This window comes from Rhamphochromis sp. 'chilingali' (assembly GCF_963969265.1).
Source record: "Rhamphochromis sp. 'chilingali' genome assembly, chromosome: 21".
Taxonomy (NCBI): domain Eukaryota; kingdom Metazoa; phylum Chordata; class Actinopteri; order Cichliformes; family Cichlidae; genus Rhamphochromis; species Rhamphochromis sp. 'chilingali'.
Window position 1 is genome coordinate 7025597 of NC_137949.1, and position 23862 is coordinate 7049458.

At 41.4% G+C, this 23862-nt stretch overlaps 1 protein-coding gene across 5 annotated transcripts in view; it reads right to left on the bottom strand.

Annotated features, from left to right (window-relative positions):
- Positions 1-23862, bottom strand: part of klc1a (kinesin light chain 1a) — a 43910-nt gene that overhangs the window by 17045 nt on the left and 3003 nt on the right. For 3 of the 5 annotated variants that reach the window (XM_080870639.1, XM_080870636.1, XM_080870640.1), the window contains exons 2-7: positions 15106-15373; positions 13869-14099; positions 13448-13526; positions 7385-7613; positions 6524-6611; positions 3760-3861 (exon numbers count right to left, since the gene is read on the bottom strand). In XM_080870639.1, the coding sequence (XP_080726765.1) occupies positions 3760-3861; positions 6524-6611; positions 7385-7613; positions 13448-13526; positions 13869-14099; positions 15106-15372 (996 nt within the window). In that variant the 5' untranslated portion in view covers position 15373. Of the gene's footprint in view, positions 1-3759; positions 3862-6523; positions 6612-7384; positions 7614-13447; positions 13527-13868; positions 14100-15105; positions 15374-16827; positions 16965-18470; positions 18618-23862 lie in introns of those variants that run through there. The other 2 variants (XM_080870637.1, XM_080870638.1) reach the window with 2 other exon arrangements.

Consider the following 23862-nt stretch of genomic DNA (forward strand, 5'->3'; position numbering starts at 1 on the left):
TGTTTGTCAATACGTTGGAAATGTTTGTTTCATCTCCTGCCAAGCTGCTTTGACTTGCTGCACTCTGTTTGTAGTGCGGCTGATTACACTACACGTATGTTTGGAGCAGTGTGCACAGAAGATGTCACATGTGTAAATTTGGTCTAGAGTACTGGGGATCAAGCCTGTAGCCTTTGCTACATACAGTACATGCCTCCGTAGGAATTTTGGCCTTTTGTGGATTAATAGGCTACTAACCTGCTTTAATAAATAAAAAAATAAATAAAGCTGTAAAACAAAACAAAAACAACACCCAGACCCCCCCCCCCCAAAAAAAAAACCCACTTCTGGATTAAGAAACAGCCTTTAAGCACTGCAACCTCTTCCTGTGAGCTAAGAAGAGTAAAGGTCATTAGAGTAGAGTGCAGCAAGACTAAAAGACATGTATTGGGGCTAGATGCTAAATGACCCCCCCCCCCTCTCTCTCTCTCTCTCACACACACACACACACACACACACACACACACACTAATATTTTTTCTTATTATATGATTCTAACTGCCAAGTAAAGATGTAGCAATCATAGGTGGATGAAAGGAAAGAAAACAGAGAAGAAAATGAAAAGGATGTGCACGGGTGGAATCAGTGAACACACATGGGTGGCTGGTGTTGTTGGGAAAGGGATCTGATCAGTTAAAAAGAAACCACCCTGAGTGTCACGTTTATGGTTGTAAATGAAAACAAGTGAACAATTAGTTTGTTTTGATTTCTAGTTTCAGTTTACTGCTCGGTAAGTTTGTGTGAGGTCTTAGAACTGCAGGATGATCCCCCCCTCCCTCCCTCCCTCCCCCCCGCTGGAGACCGACAGCGTCTTTGATCCACAGGATGGTGCAGAGCTGTGTGAGCGGAGATACCTACAGTATTCACTCAGGCCTGGCCTCAATCGCCTCCTCCTGCACCACATAACACATCTGAACGCTTTCCTGTAAACAGCATTAGCTAGAAAACAGATTGCCATCAGCACCACAAAACTGCTGAGGATCTGATCATGCCTACTGATGCCTTCAACCACCAAATGTTCTGCAAAAATTCTGTGGCTTATTGAAAGCTTTCAGGCAAAGTAAACACACTACATACATGTTCTGGTCGCCCTTTTCTAATTAAAAATTAGTTACTTAAACCTTGGAATTTGAACCTTAAAATTCTGGTTTGGTACTGAAAATGTCAGATATGAGGAAAAGAGGAAAGGCTGCAAGTTCTTGCAGGTAGCAGATCTGCTAAGTTATCTATAATTGCAGATATTCGAGTACTGGAGTAACTATAGCATAGACTAAATGTTTGAAAAAACACAATCAAGCAAAAAAGATTTCATCACCGTCTTTGTGTTTTGAAACCAGATGTGATGTATGCATGACTGAGAAACCAACACACTGCGTGCTCATGTGGTAGCAACTAGGTGATTACAAGGCAGACCCAGCCTAAAGCATATCCTCCTTTATACTTGTTGTTTTACCATAATGGGGACCAATTTTCAAAATGAATATAATGGTATATACACTAAAATTGAAACTAGTGATCAGCTTATAAACTTGTCAGGTAAAGTGTTTCCTTACTCACTTATGAAGGAGGCCAAGGACACTTTTCTCATAGACTAGAATTTTTTATGCAACCAGAGGATTCATACTGCTGACCATTACAAAGACAACATATTTAAGACACTTGTATACTGGCTTCACTTTACATAGCAGACCCTACATCCATTGTTTAAATGCAGTCTGTCATCTGCAAGTTTCTATTATCTTGAATCTTTTACAAGAATAACGCTGCTGGCATTCCACATTTTTGCTGTTGCCATGAACTCAAATAATTCTAAAGGCTAAAAGCAAGAAGTATTAACACTTTCTCAATACTTCACAAGGGAAACTTTAAGATGAGTCATATTTCCTTTTTCTCAACAACTTTCTTCAACAGATACAGACTGCAATTTACTTTGCCCTGACAGATTAGTGAGGGCAAAGTGAAAAGGATATGACACACACACACACACACGCTGAATTTTCCAGAGTTTCTACAAAAAGGCGGAATGACGAGAGGGGGGAAAAAAACATCCTTCTGATTCAGCAGTTCTGCTGCAGTCACTTTGCAATGCCCTGGATGTGCAAAACCACTCCGGCTTAAGCAAGTGCATTATCATCTCAGTTTAAGAAGCATGAAGAAAAAAAAAAAAAAAAAAAAAATTAAATGCCTCGGCTTAACCAAAGCTGACGTTGCATTCTCAAGGAGACGAAGGAGAAGTGGGTTTGTTCAAAGGCAAGAGCTGAGCATAAACAACAGAAAGTGTCTCCTGCGGCTCGTTTGTAAGTATCAAATTAATACAGGCAAAACAGTAGCGTTCGCTCAGGATAAAGAGCCTGCCCTGTGACGAAGGCTGAATACTGATAAAAAAAAGAAAAAAGAAAAAAAGAGGAGAAATTACATAAAGGAGGTTGACTACAGTTTATTTCTTATGCAAGCAGTGAGGAAAAAACAAAACAAAAAAAAACAGACTTTATGAGTTTTATGTAGTTTTTGTAGATGTGTGAATGGGTGAATGACTGAATGTAGTGTGAAGCGCTTTGGGGTCCTTAGGGACTAGAAAAGCGCTATACAAATGCAGGCCATTTACCATGTACTTTCTAATATATATATATATATATATATATATATATATATATATATATATATATATATATATATATATATATATATATATATATATATATATATATATATATATATATATATATATATATATATATATATATAATAAAACACTTTTTGGAAAGAACAAAGACTCACTGCTGCTTTTCTTTTTTTAATTCCAGATTTTGGCCAACTGCTGTTTTACTCTGAGGCCTCAGTCGTTGGTGATACCCCAACCTGAAATCTATTATATCACAACATATCAATTTTGTTTTTTTTTAATCCTTCTTAACAAGTATAGTTGACTTTTTTTTGGGGGGGGCTGCCAACTCAAACAGCCGTAGCCGATCACTGTGTGCAAGGCCCGACTTCTGCCAGCTACAGCTGAACTACAAATTAGCTGTCCAAGAAGTTTATGTTCAGTTTTATATGAGTATAATCAAGTATTTATTGCACTCATCAAGCAAGTTATCTGTGTATGTTAAACACGGTTAAATGCAGCTTGCTAACCAAGCTTGCTAGTGTTAGCTAATAACATAAATGGTAAATGGCCTGTATTTGTATAGCGCTTTACTTAGTCCCTAAGGACCCCAAAGCGCTTTACACTACATTCAGTCATTCACCCATTCACACACACATTCACACACTTAGCACTTCACCATCTCATAAACATGGTCACCACCCCCAAATAAAACACAGTGGTATCTAAAAACTAATGATGAGGCCTCAAAATGTGTCACATAGTGTCCATAGTTTGTTAAATCCAACAATAAACACAAGTGACTGCCACTAGACATGAAAAGCTAATACTGTTGTTAATTATGTGCAAAACTTAAAATTTAGATATTCTAAACAAGTTAATCTGTTGCAGTTATAGTAAATATCTGCTGTGTTGAAATGAAAAGCTGAAGGGACAAGTGGTCAGTTGCTGAGTGCTGTCTGAATATTTTAATTCCTACTATTCATTCTGCTGCCTCCAAATGAAATATTCTGAGTGAAGTCTGAAGTGTTTCAGTACAGGGGCACAAAGTCTGTCTATAAGTGAAAGTACTCGCTAGTGCATCGACTCATCACAGTGTTTGATGACCTCGTACCCACCTTTTCTCTGATCTCCAGCGCTCTCTTGCACAGAGGCTCTGCTTCCTTGTACTTCCCTCTCTTCCCATACAGGACAGCCAGGTTATTGAGAGTTGCAGCAACCTGATAGGGACACAAACACATTTATTATCCCACAATGCTCTATTCTTCTTGGCCTCATAGACATGTTCACTCATTTGCACAATGTGTGGAACCGCAAGAGTCTACAACAGCAGAGTGGTGTCATTGGTCTGATGAGTGAGAAATTGACAAGGAATAAGAGGATGTGGGGAAACAGGAAGTGATTATGCCGGGCTGTAATTTGATCCAAATCAGCTGAGTGATGAATCTCCAACATGTGCACACAGGACGAGTGAGGGGAGACTGCAGAGGGGACCTGAGGTGAGCACTGATCTCTGATTCACACCAAGTTCTGGCAGCCATGTGAGCAGAGTGGGAGGAAACGAGAGGAAGGGCAGAGGGTTGAAGTGATGGGAGGAACGGGAGCTTATTCAGGAAGATGGGAGGAAGAGAGGGACAAAACTCCTACAGTTTGAGAACACTTTTTTTTCTGCTCTTTAAGACTTAATTTGTCCTCATGTCACAATCTCAAAAATGGTGAAAATATAAAAAAGAACATTTAGAGAACTTTTTTTTTTTAAAGCAAAGGAGCTACAGATTATATAGTCTGATCACAAACCTGTCGATGATTAACCTAAAGCCTTCAAATCTTACAGACAAATTCACAGTTTCACATCCATGTTTTTTAAATCTTGTGTTTGTATTAAGAGTCATAAAGTCAGACACATACTTACATAATTATTTTAATTATAATTAGATTCAGAAAGCATTACGACACACAGACTTGACGACTAAATTTAGCATTATATCCACAGAAAGCAGAACACTACTGCGATTCAGATCATAGTGCTCATGTCTCCTGAACATCCCTGTCAGACTCAGCCAGATCCATGTAGAGCCAAAGTAGCAGCGTCAACGGGAATCTCAGGGACTGGACACTTCAGTTGGTGGGGTTTTGACCTCAAAATCAAGGTGTTTGTGTCTCTTTACAGTCGAAACCACAACTCCGCCTTTTTCAATTACCTCAGCAGATTGTCGCCTTTCTTTTTAGTGGCAAACCAAGAGCCAGTTTTCATAGTCCAAGTCCACTTTGACCTATGTATGTGTGTCGGTACATGATTTACCCAGAAGTTCACGACTGATTAGGAAAGAGAACATGACCTCAACATATTGTTTGCCCGTCAGGCTAAAGTTAGAAGTGGCTTACAATACCGCACATTGAAAACAGAAAGAAGAGAAAAGAAATTCTATAAAAATGATATGATTAAGAGGAAGAAAAATCACTATACTTAATCACATATCAGGTAATGTGTCAGATTTCGTCTGGGTGATGGATCACTGGGGTGAAAAAAATAAATTAAAAAAAATCACTTTCTTCTTTGGAAAAAAGGGGAAGACGTGGAGAGGGCTAACCTCTGTTTCACACAGTGAAGAGAGACGAAGGTCCGAACAGTGGAGACACAGGCCTGCTGGGGTTAACCTGCTGCATGCGTACAGTCACGTTGACAGAGAGAGGTTAAAGAATCTGAGAACAGGCCGGGGTAAATTATTAATGACACCCACGCTGCTTGTCACAGCCTTGGACAAACACATGCTACGGTATCATTTTAAATGTATGAGGTAGGTTGCTATGCTTTTTGTGAGATATTTGTGTGATATGAAGTAAACAGATGTGCTCTACAATAAATAATATAAAGACTGTAATAAAGTGCACTGGGCCAACCATATTTTCTATGAACCAGAAAAACGGTCTGAAGCTCCACAGTATAGTAGTTAACATATTCACCTAACGCAAAAAAAATCTTGGTTTAAGACTGTGAGGATACACAGCTTCTTGGGTTTCATCAGGAAGGGCCTCCAGGATTTATGGCTGCATGTGCTGAAGGGAAACTCATCAACTGGCCCAGATCACATTAAAGTACTGCAATAGAATAAACTCTATAGTGCTGTTTATATATTTTCCCCCAAATGCAAGTAAAATGTCTGCAAAGTTACAAAACCTGAAATCCATAGGGAGTTTTTCTCTCCAACAGAAAGTAATGCTCCTGAACTGCCCACAGTCCTGTGACTCATCTGTCACAATGTAACATTTGCATAATTGTTCCAAGCACCTAGTCTGGCACATACTCAAAATTTTCAGAAGATATTTTTATAGCTAGAGCTAAAGCAGCTTCTCTGAGCTAAGCTAAGTGCAAAGACGAGAGTATTCCTGAATTCTGAAGAACCAAAGACCTAGCAAATTTGTCTTGTTGTTGACAGCAACCACTTACTTGGTGGAGAACTTGATGGTCCTAAGCAGTTTCAGAAATGATAATGCCATTGCATGAAAGCACTGAGCTCTTTCTACAGCAGAGAATGCTACCCTGTGTGGTTTTCCAACCTGTTGGTCCAATTACCTTTCACTCATGGTGCTAAGCTCTCAAAGAAGGGAAATCAATACATCCAACTATACCTACAATACTGTTGATGTGGCCTGAATGTCTTAACAAATGACTATATTTGTCTTCATGTTTCACCACCGCTGACTGTAAGAACAACCTCCATTTGGAAATAATTCATGCTGTGAAACAGTGCAACACATCTATCCCCATTAATATCAACGGGATTACACCGAAACAACAAAGAACATCATTCACCTGTCTAAAGCAAGAAATACAGAGCACAACAGAAGACCTACATGCAATGTATCAACAAATACACTCACAGCTGGATGGTCCCTGCCAAGTGTCTTCTCCCTGATGGCCAGAGCGTCATTCAGCAGGTTGGCGGCCTCCTTATATTTGTTCTGATCCCTGAGAGACCAAAGCAGACAGAGTTAGACTGAAATACAGACACAGAGATGGGCAGAACAACAGACAAGCACACATGAACACAAACATAAACTATGCTGACAAGTTCAACTAATGGGCCACCATCTTCAGTGGTTCCCACAGCCAGTGCACAAGAGTACTGACAACAAGTCACCCCAGACTCTCATTGTTTTAGGTAACTAAATCAAAAGCCCAAGCTGATTGTTCAGTGGCTTAGATTTATGTAAATGGAAAAACATGGCAACAATCCTGTGCGACATTTGTCCAGGTTTTAGGCGTCATTCCTTTGCTCCTGTCTAGTTGGGCTGGAAAATTAACTTCCGTTACTGTCCTATAAATCTTTGTCAGGCTACGTTTGGCTTGTTCTGACAAAAGCATCCAGCTCTGATTAAGAAGCCAGTCACACAACACTTAAAGAATCCCTGCCAAAGGTTTCAAGAGACATGTCACAGTGTTGTGAGGGTGACAAAGTGTGCTGTTATTATCTCAATGTTAAAATCTTAGCTTTTTATGATATCTTCCAAACACAAGAATTCATTAAAAGCTGTTTAAGTCTAAGAGGATTTTGGAGTTTATGAAACAATGCAGACTACAAACAAAACTTTTTTTGAGCATGAAATTCATTCATTATATAGACCACCTCGCTTCAGTTAGCAACATGATCTCTTTAAAAACAGGACATCACCGGCTTTCATTAGAAAAAGATAAATACATAAAAATGCATGTGCATATTATTAGATGTTGCAGGAGTTTACCTGTAAACAAGGGCTAAGATATTAAGCATTGTGGCCACATCTGGGTGGTCGTGTCCTGAAGTCTTTTCCAGGTCTTCCAGAGCCTGTTTGCAGAGAGGCACAGCCACCTCATACCTGCCCTGAGACGCATACTGGATCACCAGGTTGTGGAGGGTCCTCAGTCGAGCAGGAATCTCGTATCCTCCCTGCTGAGCAGCAGCTGCTGCAGCGCTGCTGTGGGCTGGCTGGACTACAGACAAAAAATACGAAAGTAAATGAATTATTAATTAGGAAAAACCCATCACTGCACTGTATAGAAAATGATTGTTAAGTACAACCTGGTATTTTGTATCTGACCTATTTAGAGTAATGTGATATACTGTACACGGGGCTGTGAAAAGGTATGGAAAAAAAAGTTGAAAACATTTTCCTCTTTCCTGATTTCTTATTATTTTACATATTTGTCACACTTTCATGTTTCAGATCAAACAACAACAAAAAAATTGTCCCATCCTGTTAAATCATGAATGAATTATTTTTAACCCTGTTTTTCAGAAAGCTGAATCGAATTTCAGCAACCACACCGAGCCCTGATTACTGCCACACCTGTAATCACTTAACAGAACCTGTGTGACAAAGTTATCTCAAAAAGCAACACGTCACACCACAATCTAAAGAAATACCTGAGAAACAAAGTCACTGACATCTATCAGTTTGAAAAGTATTACAAAGCCCATATTCATCAATAAAACAAAAAAAGTCTGAGCAAAAAAGCCATCCATGGGAGAGTTCTGACTCCTGACCAAAAAAAACACCACAAAGACTCGTCTCACATTAGCCAAAAAAAATATCCTGATGATCCCCAAGACTTGGGGAAAATATCCTGTGGGCTGACGAGACAAAAGGTGAACTTTTTGGAAGGTGCGAGTCCTGTTACATCTGGCATAAAACTAACATCAGTTTGCACCCAAGCTTAAGTGTTCTTTGGTTATGCAGCAGGACAATGATCCAAAACACACTAGCAAGTCCACCTCTAAAGGGCTATATATATTGATATTTATTATTCAAGTTGTGCTGATTCAGTAAAAGGATGTTACAATCCCTGATAATGAATTGCTTCAAATGAAAAGAAACTCTATTCCAACCAGCTGAGCAGCAAAAGGCTTTGTGAGCTGTTTTGTAAAAATAAACAGTGTCGATCAGACCTCACCAGCCGCTAATAGACACTTCGGCTAGTCACAGAGAGACAGATAACCATTCTCGCATTCACGACCAATTTAGAGTCACCAATTAAACTAACCCCACTCACCCCATGTCTGTAGACTGTGGGAGGAAGCCGAAGTTCCCGGAGAGAACCCACACAGACACGTGGAGATCATGCAAATTCCACACAGAAGGCCAGATGGCAATTGTGTAATTTTGTGAAACTGCTTTTTCCAGTTCACAACATTACACAATTAGGCAAATTTGATATCCCATCACATGGAATAAAATAAATATTAATCATTCATAAATAGCAATACTGTAAACTGCAGTTCATTCATTTCATTAATATGGCTCAGATGGCTGAATCTTTATAACCTGAATGAGTCTGTGACTATGGATGACAGAAGAACAAAGGTTTATTAATAACAGGAGTTTAATAGAAGTTTTCTATAGGAGATGACGTGTGAAAAGAAAGCTGATAGGCTGGTTATGTGACAGTTTTCCTCTAAAATGAAAGAAGTATTTGAAACCAGTGGGTGTCTAAGATGATATAAAAGGGTCAATGCTGACTAGAGCAAACACAAACTGGCTGCCTTTTAACATATGTGCAACACAAACAAGCTTATTCACCCATAAACAATGTCCTCTTTTTCCCCATTACGCACAGCTCAAGTACCAGCTCCTGAGTGCTACATTTAACTGGGCCAGAAGGACATGACTGGAATGTCTCTTGTGATAAATAGTCTGTTTGTCTGTCTTTCTGTCTCTATATGCGAGTGTCTAAGAATGCATGAATGTGTGAGAGGTCAGGAAACCACTTGATGGGGTTTCTTATTAAAGGCAAGCAGTTCTGTATTTACTCTGAAGGAAAGCCAGTAAGGTTTTGAGTAGGAGCCGCCCACTGCAGTAATAACAATGACCACAGAGAAATGTCCGGGCACGAAGTGATTCCAGGTGTTCTGAAGTGCTGGCAAACCACAGCCTGCCTTTGCTGCTGTTCACAGGAAAGTAACGCAGTGACAGCAGAACAGAAACGGACAAAAACAGCAGGTATGTAGTCAACTCACACATCTTCACTATGAGTCAACTGATGTCTACAAATAAACGCATCAAATCCTCAAAACTTAGAAACTGGAACCAGCCAACGTCTGAATAATGACCGAAAACACAACTTCATCATCAAAACACGACAAACCCTTGCTGGAAGAAGGAAGCAGAAGCGAGACTCCATCAATGTAAATGATTCTCAGCTACAAGTGAAGCGTGAGCAGTGAATTGTGTTACATGTGGACGTGTTACTGTTGACCCAGTTTGTTGGTATTCTTTACCGATTCTGACTTTGATTTTAAGATTTATTATTCACATGATTTTTGTGCACTTCTGTAAATATGTGGATGATGCTTAGCGCTTTGATTGACAAGGCAGTCATTTTCCATGCTTGTTAAGAGTACTCCCACCCGATTTACATAACCCCTAGCACTGTGTTGGAGAGTACTTGTTACCAAAGGGGGGAAAAAAAAGTCACTGTGTCGCACTATGAAAAGTGCAGGATGCTCTATTTTTGGAGCCGGACCTCTGCTTTGCATGATTCTAGTTAAAATCTGCCCCAAACATTCACAAATATGCTGGAATATGTTTCAGGCTGTGACACTCATTTAGTGTCAACGCTAAGTGAGTTAAATGTAAATATTAGCACAGAAAAACATTGCATAAGACCCTGAGTGGTTTAAAAAAAAGCAGGAATGTCATCACCATTGTCTTCTTCCTGCTGACAGCAATTTACCAAAACCCCACAAGCTTTTCAGGCAGTCTGAATCAGCTTGGAAAGGAAAGACATCTAATCTACTCCAGCACTAACCCAGTATCCACTGAGCTCATGCAGAGCCTCAGGCAGCTCAGTTTCATACAGAGAGAGGATTAATGCCAGTGCAAAAGGCATTCGATGAAGCACTGCGTCTCTGCGAGTTCAGTTCTGTCTCAGTCCTTTACCAGCTCACACCTGAAAGACTCTGGTTACTTCTTAAGAGTATTGTCTAGTCTTCATTTGATTCGATACAGTATGGGAGGTCATTTCTTTTCTGTAGCAGTTAAAGCTGCTGCTTCTCTAAGCTCCAGTCTTCTGCACATCTGGCACTTCATTTTCTCTTCATTTTAAATGTATATACATTGTCATCAAATGTAGCTACCTGACAGTATTTACTGTAAGCACTGATGTGGGCAGAAGCAGGAATTTGTGTATGTGTGGGTGTGTATACACAACATTTATGTGTTGACATGTGAATGGGTGCAGGTGTACTGCAATAACTGCATGCTCCTTGACCAACTCAATATAGACCCTTTACAGTGTCATTTGTATCTCACCATCTCCAAAGAGAAACACATTATTTAATAATTATGGAGTATTGATCTCAACATACATTTTTATTAAGCTTTATGATGCATAAAGTCTGTCTGGTATTACCCTTGTCCTTGTTCTCCAACCAATTTCTCGCTCACAGCTACATGCCATTAAACTCTCCTGTCTCATCATAATTCATTTAGTGGTGCTCACAGCAAGTGCTCTATCACCACCCTCCCAAGGGCAATACGCAAAACCACAATAATGAAGTGAGCGATCCATGTAAAGGAAATGCTTTTACTGTAAAAGATTTCATTAAATTAAATAGAATATGAATGCAGCGTAAATATCTGTAGTCTAGCTTAAGCGGTGGATTACAGCAGTTACACAGCACAAGAGGCAAACCGTTTACAGCCCAGTCTGTCAGCAAATTAGACTGGCTGATAAACTGATACCACACAGGATGAGGCAAATGGGGCAATAAAGGGGAAAAAAATGGAAAATAAAACCTTTGGGAGCAAAAAACAAATGTTTTTCATTAATCTTAAAACTGTCCCTGAAGTGGGGTCTCTTTAACCAGTGTTTTGGAAACTGTGCATTCATCAAATGCATTTTTTGGAGATCATCTCATTAATATTAATAAAAAAAATTTGAGTCAGTACAGCAATTTAGGCAATATGACATGTAGGGATAGGAGTGGAGAACCAGTTCCTGTCAGTCTAATTTCTTGGAATTGTCACTCTCGTTTATCGGTTCCATTTGCACCCACACTAGCTGATTTCAGTTCATGTGCAGGAGGAGGAAAATACTGGCTCTGAATCCAGGACAGAAACAGCTGCATAATGCTGCTAACATAACTTCGGCTCTTTGCAAGCATCTGCAGAGGCAGCATGCTAACACTAAGCTTGCCAAGAAGCCAGAGTGATGCTGAAGCTGAGTGAATGCCGACCTCAGCCCAGGTAACAAAGTGATGAGCAATCAGGCTGTATCCTCCAATTCCACCTGTTCATGTTTCTACAGTAGAATCACAGTGGCGATAATTTTAAAGTCGTTTTGAAGTCATCTTTACTTTGTGTTGTTGGCTTTGTCTTCTACTGAGAGAGGCTTTGTGTAATGCTAAGTATTCTGTGTGTCATTATTAGGATAGAGATTTGTGTTGGTGTGTTGGCTACAGGTTTATATTTTTAAAGGGTAATTACTAAAAGATCCCTTTCAGGTCATTTTACAGAAGAACATGAAAGTGACATAATGAGTAGTACAACAAATTTCTTTCTCCCAGGAGTAATTAAGTAATGTAGTGCATCACTTTTAAGAAAAGTGTTCTTTGTGAAAATTACTTCTTTGAGTAACGAGAACATCCACAAACGTCAGAGTCACTAAATTCTTATCAATTCCCATTCCTATTTTTTTTTAACTACCTCTTGACATTTATTTAGTCCAAATAATTAATCTGGAAAATAACTATCCATCCATCTTCTGCTTATCCAGTTCAGGGTTGCTGAAGCCTATCACTAGCCCCGGACAGAGAGCAGAGCTAACACAGACAATGACTTTCACCTCACATTCACACTTATGACCCATTTAGAATTACCAGTTAAAATTGCCAACACAATCATCCCAGTAACTACTTATCTTTGGACTGTGGGCGGAAGCCGGAGTACCTAGAGACATCCTACACAGACACAGGGACAACATGCAAACTCCACATGAAAGGCTCTGGCCAGATAATGGATTCAAACCACTGCTGTCTTATTGCTCTGAGGCAACATTGCTAAGCACTGCGCCACCAAACTCCCCTGGAAATTGACTATAATAATGTAATATAAGATACATAACATGTTACCAAATAATGGATGAGAAGTTCTTATGGGTTCCTCTTTTTACCATGATATAACAAACATTTACATTTTAAGTCCTTTCTTGATATCCAGAGCCACAACTTCACTGGCTCAACTAGGTCCTGACTAATGGGGCTTTACAGCCATAAAGCTTTGTGGTCTTACATCATGAGCTACTGAAAAGACCAGCCCATCTAACAGTGAGCAAAAGGCTGGTAACAAACAATGGCAGCAATAAAAAACTGGCGCATACATGTTTGAAAGAGAGTGGTACTTGGACACACAAACATGCTCACCACCAGAACTTGTCATCATGTATTACACAATTTATCTGACTCTGGAAACATCCACTGATTCAGCTTCAGTAAATTACAAGACAGCTGCTGATGCAAAGCTCTGTTCCCATGGCGATCTTAATTTTACAGCGGTAAAACTGTAGAGTCTATCAGGGATTAAAAAACTAAAACTACATGTCACAGCATTCAGATGCCACTTTTTAATATGGTGGAAACAGTAGTTTACTTACAGCTCTCACAGCTCTCTCTTTCTATAGTTGCAAAAGTATTTAGGAGTTAATAAAGAGTGTGCCACTGAAATCTACATCCCAAGCCCAAAAACTATATTTCATATTTGGGTCCAAGGACAAGAAATTGAGTGAAAGTCTCTCAAAGCAGAAAGAGGATGAAGAAGTACAGCACTTACTGCCTGGGGCTTGATCATCCTGATCATCTGGGAAGAGATCATCCAAAGTCTCTTTGGTAGAGTCTGAATCCTTTTCTTCCTGAAAGGGGAGAGAGGAAGAGAGCAAGCAGGATGATCAGTGAAGGGAGAGAGGACCAAAAGCAAAAAGGAGGAGATATTGCTCATGAAATAGCTGAATGTTTCTAAATGACGAGAGAAACACTGCCAATCTATTAGCAGATAGAGTCATTTTGTAGTTTGGGTCTAGATCACACATACTTAAAACATGTGAGATGGTGTATACTGACATCTTTTGATTGTATCTGCTTTTGATAAGGTGCTTGGGGGGAAAACCCCCCAAAATATTGGTTCCAATGATAAGATGGTCACGCATATTTTAGATAAAAGCATCGCAACACATTCTTAAGCCCTGAGCACTCACAGAGGGGGACAAGTCCTCGTCGTACTTCTTCAGCTGGTTCATAAACTCCAAGTGCTTCTTTTCCTCCTCCAGCTGAGCCACGCTCTGCTCGCTCTTCTGCAGTTTCTGCTGTGTCCCGGCCAGCTCGTCCCTTAGCCACTGGTTCTCCTGGCAGAGTCGCCGTACCTGTACCCTCAGCTTCTGCTTCTCAGACTCAACTGAGCTCAGGTGGTTTGAAAGCGCCATCATCACCTGCAAAGAGGTGGCGGTTATGTTGCAATGTCTGCAATCATACAGACCCTTTTGTATTTACAGTTGGGTTTATCCTCTCATAACAACATTTACACTAATATATGTAGTAGAAGGTTGTCTACTAAAACAATTCCACCAAAGCCATGTGGATGGTAGATAGTAAAGCTATCTAGGGGTAAGTGTGCACTTGCCATCACAACTACATGTGTGTCCACTAATGTTAGAGTGAGGCACTTTGGGTAAAAGCATACAGTCTAAGGTGAAAGGCTCGGAGGGCTGTAATTAGATGAGGGGTGTTTGAGCAGGAAAATTACACTTTACCACAACTCCAAGCAAAAATGCTGGAGGTAGAAAATTCAGTCTGTGGGGTGTGTGCACGGTGTATTGTATATTTATTAGACAAAGCTTGCTGGGAGATGGCGATGAAAGGCTAAAGCATCAACAATGAATCAGCGCTGACTCATTCACTGCTTGTGAAATGAAATGTGAAGTGAAATGACGAGAGCAAATATTCTGCATAATTTCAAGGCTTTAAAGCTTCTATATGTTCTTTTCCCCAATCGACCAAACAAAAAGTAGAATTACAAGCTAGAGAGAAACACTCCCGTGTCAAGAGAATTCTAATGATCTAATCCACTATGGACTTGAATATATTTTTACCTTTTACTGTGTCTATTGCAAGGAAAGATGGTGTTCAGTAAAGGCAAGATTCTTGCTGTTTTCACTGAACTTGTGATATTAATTATCCAGGTGAAAACCACCTGCTGTCCTTTCTACACAGTAGAAAGTAGAAAGAAGAGAACCTACTATCCTTAAACTTAAAAAGGGAAGATTTAAATGTGTAACCACTCACAAACAGCTTGCCTTCTTATTATGTTTTGTTAAAAGACATGTAGATTAAATTGCTTGTTGCCCGAATCTCCTGCCCAGACCAACCTAAATGAATAACAGAACAGTCTAACATCCATAGTGATATTAACCAATCACTGAAGCTCTACACACATACTTGAGCCTCGCTGAGCCCAAGTTCCAGCATCTCCAGGGACTTGCGGATCATGTGCGATTTTTCCTCCACGAGAACGCCCTCCTCATCCTGCTTCAGGCAGCGCAACGTGCCCAGAAGGCCCTCCAGGATGGAGTGGTGCTCTTGCTTCAGGGCCTCCAATCCTTGAATCACCTGCTTGGTCCGGGAAATGATCTCATCCTGGGACAGCTTCTCCCCAGGATCCTCCTCCTCCTTCACACACACCATGGTGGACATGTCCTCACGCATCCTGCAGAGAAAGCGAATAAATTAACATAACAGGAAAAAAGGTTGCATTAAAATATTTTGTCTTGGAAGTCCTCATAACACAAGATTCCTTACAGGCTCTAATGAGGGAGGGAAAAGAATTTTCTACGGACACTAAAAACAGCGTGTTGTCATGTAAAGATGGTATCCACTTGTCTTATGACTGTCACAGATGTTTAACATGGTAAAAAACTAACAGCAGACCATGAAAACAGGATTCAGCAGAAATGTGACATAGAGGTTAAAGGACAAACAGGTAACCTTTTTCTTCAAAGTCACAATCCTCTGACCTTTTCTTGTCTCATGGCCAAATAAACAGCCTTTCATGACGATGACTCATCTCATAAAATCAATTATGCTGCAAGTGAGAAACGGCTCTGGTTTATGAAAAGGTCAGACAATGTGTTTCTGACTGGACGGCTACTGGGACAGGGGTGTAGGAAGCTCACTTTGAGGGAATTGGTAGGAAAAGTCTGTGCTTCTTCAGCTCTACACACAAAGGTGCCTTGAAAAGAGGCCCTGACTGAAGCACCTGTTTTGAAAAGCTCGTGAGAGCAGCATCAGCAGAGGTTTGTAGTAGAAGACGGAGCATGATTGAAGATTACCACTTGTAAAGTGTTCTAAAAACAAAACAAAAAACAAACAAACTTAAGAATCACCATTTAAGATTGTTTAATAAAAAGCGGGTCTTAGGTTCAGCTGTCATTAAAAGTTTAAACCAAACCAAAGAAGTTAAATGTTGTGCCTGTTTGACAGTAAAACCCGGATCTGAGGTTTGTGGTCTGTGAGTGGTTTACAGATAACAGATTAGAGGGGACAGACAGGAAAACTCAGAGGAACTTGTAGACATTTTCTGCTGCACAACAAACTCACTTTGACCACTTTAAACAAATGTTGGCCGTCACATTTTCTTTTATGATAGTCATCTATTAACTGCACTCGTATCTAGTCAGCTGACAATCTACTATGATCCAAGTTCAGAAAAATCTACTATAAAATGTAAACAACTATTATTCCCAGAAGCTGCAAAATACAGTCATACAGACCCCAGACTCATTCATGAGTCGCCCATAACAATAGTGCTGCTATTGCCTCTCTCAACACACTATGCACTCCTTCCTGACTTTATCTGCTATATATTCATCTCACACACACACACACACACACACACACACACACACACACACACACATAAGAGGATTATGACTGAGCGCTTTGGCAGCAGTTGTAGCGAGCTGCCTAATAAATCTCTGCAAGCACACACGACTGAAACGGCACGGTCTCAGCTGAATAATTACAGAAACACTGAATAAAGTTACATTTTAAAGTATGTTCCATTGAAAAATACAGAAAGAAAACCCGTGGGTGTGAATGAGCCAACATTGGTCTTATCTTTGACGGTGCAGTGACACAGTGAGTTGAACCGACCGAGCCTACCTCAGTAGAAAAGCCGCTATGATGTCAAAGGGAGACTGCAGACTTGCCCTGAGCAGATTTCACATTTTACTTAAAGAAGAGGAAACAACGAGGTAAAAAAAATACGTTGAGACGAGACAGACCGAGGAAGGGCAGCAGCTCTGATCGCTCCATGTGACTCAGCAACCGGCCCTGCAGCCTATCAGCTGAGCAGGAAGCAGGAAGCTGCTTGCAGAAGGAGGTGGAAAAGAGCAGCTCCAGGCAAAAAGAACGGTGAAGTATGGGTTGCATTTGAAATGATCTTGGCAAATACAGGAAAAGCTTTCAAATGCGTTATTAGCAAGATCCATAAAAAGCCAGACTTTCAGGGATTTTTCTTGTACTGAAAACTGTATTACTATTAGTTACAAAAAAAACCTGTATTTCAGAGAAAATGAAACAGAAAAAGCTCTTTCAACTGAATTAAATCTTTTTAAAGAAGGAAAAAAGTAAGAAATGTACAGAAAGGATTTACTGAAATTTCGACTACTGTTTTAGGCACAAGAAGAACTCTGAATATTCAAACTTGAGCTTTGGGAAGTTAAATGGGCATTTCTCATTTTTTATTCTCTTAACCCTTTATCGAAAACCGGGCCACTGCTTATATGTCAGTCATTTTATCAGAAAAAAAAATTCCCAGATCCTTCAATCCATTCATTTTCTGCAACTTCTGAGTCACAGAGGCGGCACTCTAAACCAAGAGTGCCCTGACCTCCCACCCTGCATACAGAGGAGTCTGGATAGACATAATCTCTCCACCACTTCCTCCCAGTTTGACACAGCACAAAAGCCTCACCTAAAAGCCATTTAGGTGTTCCAATTAGATGTGCAAACCACCTTAACTGGTTCCTTTCAGAGAAGACAAGCAGCTCTATTCTGAACCACTCCCAAACGACCGAGATCCTCACCAGATCTATAAAAGTGAGCTTGAATGACCTTAAGAATTAACTCGTTTTGCACCATTTTTAATCCACAAATTCCTCCTTTCAGCTGTTTGGAAAGTGAGCCATGGCCTCAGATTTCATCCCAGCCAATTCACCCTCAGCTGCAAAACACCCTGATGCTCAATGAGGTCAATGGGATCACATCATCTGGAAAAAGCACAGACATGACCCGGAGACCACCAAAATCAGTGACAAAAGCCCAGCCCTGGGCAAAGTCTGAAACCCACTTCGACACTAGCTAATAACCTGCAATGTAAACCAAGGTCTCACTATGGTTGCGCCAAAGCAACCTGCAACAACAGACCAATAATTCCCAAACTACTTCCCAGCTTTCTCCAACTCCACAAAATACATTTAAGGTAAAATATTTACATGGCTTTTTCCCCTAGTCAAATATACAGTGGGGCAAAAAAGTATTTAGTCAGCCACCGATTGTGCAAGTTCCCCCACCTAAAATGATGACAGAGGTCAGTAATTTGCACCAGAGGTACACTTCAACTGTGAGAGACAGAATGTGAAAAAAAAAATCCATGAATTCACATGGTAGGATTTGTAAAGAATTCATTCGTAAATCAGGGTGGAAAATAAGTATTTGGTCAATAACAAAAATACAACTCAATACTTTGTAACATAACCTTTGTTGGCAATAACAGAGGTCAAACGTTTACTATAGGTCTTTACCAGGTTTGCACACACAGTAGCTGGTATTTTGGCCCATTCCTCCATGCAGATCTTCTCGAGAGCAGTGATGTTTTGGGGCTGTCGCCGAGCAACACGGACTTTCAACTCCCGCCACAGATTTTCTATGGGGTTGAGGTCTGGAGACTGGCTAGGCCACTCCAGGACTTTCAAATGCTTCTTACTCCTTTGTTGCCCGGGCGGTGTGTTTTGGATCATTGTCATGTTGGAAGACCCAGCCTCGTTTCATCTTCAAAGTTCTCACTGATGGAAGGAGGTTTTGGCTCAAAATCTCACGATACATGGCCCCATTCATTCTGGCCTTAACACGGATCAGTCGTCCTGTCCCCTTGGCAGAAAAACAGCCCCATAGCATGATGTTTCCACCCCCATGCTTCACAGTAGGTATGGTGTTCTTGGGATGCAACTCAGTATTCTTCTTCCTCCAAACACGACAAGTTGAGTTTATACCAAAAAGTTCTACTTTGGTTTCATCTGACCACATGACATTCTCCCAATCCTCTGCTGTATCATCCATGTGCTCTCTGGCAAACTTCAGACGGGCCTGGACATGCACTGGCTTCAGCAGCGGAACACGTCTGGCACTGCGGGATTTGATTCCCTGCCGTTGTAGTGTTACTGATGGTGACCTTTGTTACTTTGGTCTAGGGCTGCCACAAACGATTATTTTGATAGTCGACTAGTCACCGATTATTTTTGCGATTAGTCGACTAATCAGATCATCATCCATTGGACGTACAGCGTACAGCTTATTGCACCAGCAGCATCTGGTCTTATATAACTATCATTAGCTTACAGCTTGAAGTGTTTGTGCTAACTAAAAATAAAGACAAGATGGTAGTTTATTAATTTTTAATGAAATTTGCAGATTGTTTCGGTGAAGTTTAATAAACTCCTTGCTTTCTAAAATATAACAGGACACCGGAGTATATTCTCCAGCGTCTCACACTTCTGATAATCAGCTGTCTGCTTGACAGTTTTAGCTGTGCAAAAACTATAACTTTAATCTCAGCCAAACCGATTTACTCAGGAACAAATAAAATACTAAAGAAAGCCAAACAATAACATTTTTAAGTTATCTAAGTGACATATATATATATAAAAAAAACACCCAGCACGCCCCTGCGGGCGGTTTATCCTTCAAGCTCGGGTCCTCTACCAGAGGCCTGGGAGCTTGAGGGTCCTGCGCAGTATCTTAGCTGTTCCCAGGACTGCGCTCTTCTGGACAGAGATCTCCGATGTTGTTCCTGGGATCTGCTGGAGCCACTCACCTAGCTTGGGAGTCACCGCACCTAGTGCTCCGATTACCACGGGGACCACTGTTACCTTCACCCTCCACATCCTCTCGAGCTCTTCTCTGAGCCCTTGGTATTTCTCCAGCTTCTCGTGTTCCTTCTTCCTGATATTGCTGTCATTCGGAACCGCTACATCGATCACTACGGCCGTCTTCTTCTGTTTGTCTACCACCACTATGTCCGGTTGGTTAGCCACCACCATTTTGTCCGTCTGTATCTGGAAGTCCCACAGGATCTTAGCTCGGTCATTCTCCACCACCCTTGGGGGCATCTCCCATTTTGACCTCGGGACTTCCAGGTTATACTCGGCACAGATGTTCCTGTACACTATGCCGGCCACTTGGTTATGGCGTTCCATGTATGCCTTGCCTGCTAGCATCTTGCACCCTGCTGTTATGTGCTGGATTGTCTCTGGGGCATCTTTACACAGCCTGCACCTGGGGTCTTGCCTGGTGTGATAGACCCCAGCCTCTATGGATCTTGTGCTCAGAGCTTGTTCTTGTGCTGCCATGATTAGTGCCTCTGTGCTGTCTTTCAGTCCAGCTTTGTCCAGCCACTGGTAGGATTTCTGGATATCAGCCACCTCCTCTATCTGCCGGTGGTACATACCGTGCAGGGGCCTGTCCTTCCATGATGGTTCCTCGTCTCCCTCCTCTTTCTTGGGTTTCTGCTGCCTGAGGTATTCACTGAGCACTCGGTCAGTTGGGGCCATCTTCCTAATGTATTCTTGGATGTTCGTTGTCTCATCCTGGACTGTGGTGCTGACACTCACCAGTCCCCGGCCCCCTTCCTTCCGCTTAGCGTACAGCCTCAGGGTGCTGGATTTGGGGTGAAACCCTCCATGCATGGTAAGGAGCTTTCTTGTCTTTATGTCAGTGGCTTCTATCTCCTCCTTTGGCCAGCCTATTACCCCAGCAGGGTACCTGATCACGGGCAGGGCGTACGTGTTGATGGCCCGGATCTTGTTCTTACCATTCAGCTGACTCCTCAGGACTTGCCTGACCCTCTGCAGGTACTTGGTGGTTGCAGCTTTTCTAGTGGCCTCTTCATGGTTCCCATTCGCCTGTGGGATCCCCAAGTACTTGTAACTGTCCTCTATGTCTGCAATGTTGCCTTCTGGTAGTTCAATCCCCTCAGTTCTGACTACCTTCCCTCTCTTTGTTACCATCCGACTACACTTCTCCAGTCCGAACGACATTCCAATGTCATTGCTGTATAGCCTGGTAGTGTGGATCAGTGAATCGATGTCTCGTTCACTCTTGGCATACAGTTTGATGTCATCCATGTACAGGAGGTGGCTGACAACTGCTCCGTTCTGTAGTCGGTATCCGTAGCCAGTCTTGTTAATGATCTCACTGAGGGGGTTCAGGCCTATGCAGAACAGCAGTGGGGACAGAGCATCTCCTTGGTAGATCCCGCACTTGATGGTGACTTGTGCTATGGGCTTGGAGTTGGCCTCTAGTGTTGTACGCCACATCCCCATTGAGTTCCTGATGAAGGCTCTTAGGGTCCCATTGATCTTGTACAATTCTAGGCATTCCAGTATCCAGCTGTGGGGCATTGAGTCATAGGCCTTCTTGTAATCAATCCAGGCAGTGCACAGGTTGGTCAGTCTGGTCTTGCAGTCTCGGCTGATTGTTCTGTCTACCAGTAGCAGGATATATATATATATATATATATATATATATATATATATATATCCTGACTAGCGAAAGACGGCGTGGGTTTGAAAACGATTTGCCGGGAGTCCAGTGTTCTCACGGCTCTAGTTAGCCTTGCCCCCGCCTAGCTAACGAGCTAGTGGGTAACAGACGTCTCCGAAAACGTCGAAGCGCTTTTGAAAATACGTGGTGTCTTGATAAACTGAGCAGATATTTGAGGTTTACACAGCTACATTCTCGCCTGAAAATATGTTAAACGTTTATTTTGTGACCCAGAAAGAATAATAAGAGTAAAGTTAAAACTAACTAGCTGCCGCCATTGTTGACAACTGCGCTGGGCTGCGCTATGAATTCTGGGACACAGCTTCTTCTTCTTCGGGGTTTAACGGCAGCTGGCATCCTTGTACATGCAGTGCTGCCATCTTCTGTTTCAGTCCGTTATTACACTCTTAAATCCTACTATTATTATTCCTGCGTCCTTTGTGATCTTACAAAGCTTCAAACGATGCGTCGACTATTAAATTAGTCGTCGACGATTTTAATAGTCGACATAATCGTGACTAGTCGACTAATCGTGGCAGCCCTACTTTGGTCCCAGCTCTCTGCAGGTCATTCACCAGGTCCCCCCGTGTGGTTCTGGGATCTTTGCTCACCGTTCTCATGATCATTTTGACCCCACAGGATGAGATCTTGCGTGGAGCCCCAGATCGAGGGAGATTATCAGTGGTCTTGTATGCCTTCCATTTTCTGATGATTGCTCCCACAGTTGATTTTTTCACACCAAGCTGCTTGCCTATTGTAGATTCACTCTTCCCAGTCTGGTGCAGGTCTACAATACTTTTCCTGGTGTCCTTCGAAAGCTCTTTGGTCTTGGCCATGGCAGAGTTTGGAGTCTGACTGTTTGAAGCTGTGGACAGGTGTCTTTTATACAGATGATGAGTTCAAACAGGTGCCATTCATACAGGTAACGAGTGGGGGACAGAAAAGCTTCTTACAGAAGACGTTACAGGTCTGTGAGAGCCAGAGATTTTCCTTGTTTGAGGTGACCAAATACTTATTTGCCACCCTGATTTACGAATAAATTCTTTACAAATCCTACCATGTGAATTCATGGATTTTTTTTTCACATTCTGTCTCTCACAGTTGAAGTGTACCTCTGGTGCAAATTACTGACCTCTGTCATCATTTTAAGTGGGGGAACTTGCACAATCGGTGGCTGACTAAATACTTTTTTGCCCCACTGTATTTAGGTGCCATCATATTTGAAAAATCTAAGAAACTAATCTTCACATTTAATCTTTGCATAAATAGCAGAAACCCAAACCACAAAGAACTACAGAGGCGACCGTTACCACTACAGGCCATGTAATACAGAAGTGAGAGTGACAGCATAAGCATTGTTTTCCTGTTCAGATCCAACAGTCTTTTATCTCTGGGATTAGATCAGTCTCCACACATAAAGCACCACAGGAGGAAGGCAGGGAAAACTATTTTCAAAGTCAACTTTTGAAATGTAAATAGCTTGCTTGAAGCGCAGCACCCGGAGACGCTGCAGTTCTTTATGTAAGCATGCTAAGGCGGTTATCTGAGGTGATGGGGATGCTGAAGACAAACGTGGTGGCAGTGGATAGAGGGGGAAAAAAATGAGGAAGGAGTTATGGTTGGGACCGATGGAGAAGTGAAATAGAAAGTAAGTGTAGGTTTTTATGTATGAGGATGGAGCCGGCGGCAGAAAAGCAGCACTCGAAGAACAGTCTTAGTCAGCAAAGTGTGGGCACAGCTGCTTTATTTAATAAAAAAAGAAGAACAAAGAGCCTCTAAAAGTTTCTTTTACTGAACTATTTTACTGAAGCTTTGTTTGTTTGACTGCTCAACCCACAATTTAAATAATACAGCATTTCTTCTACTTGTTCCCTGTAAATAAAGGAGAGAAAAAACAAAACAACATTTACTGTTTAGAACCTCGTACCAGTCTGTCTGGTACAAATAGCTCAAAGAACTGGATAGGGTAGTTAATAACAGCAGCTCAATACTTTTCCCTGGCTGAAGACAAAGGAAAGCACAACACACCACAAATCTGTCCCACCCAGTCTGAATACATTTACTAGCTCTGAGTATAAGCACTCATTTACAGCCGAATGCCAAGTAGTCTCGTCTTTATTCCCGTCTTACTTCTATCTATCTTTTCGCTGTTAAGCTTTTTTATTTCCCCACCAGCTCTAATTGTTTGGAGAACAGGTAGTGCTTATCTGCCTGCTGTGGACAAAAAACAAAACACCCACGATAATCACTGTAAAGTCAGGATTCAACTTTTGACAAAGCAAAAACAATAAGCTAATGGGCACCCTTCATCCAAATCGATGACTCTTTTCACATTAAAATAGACGCATCAATTAAAGCTTCTGTAACAATAGTCTG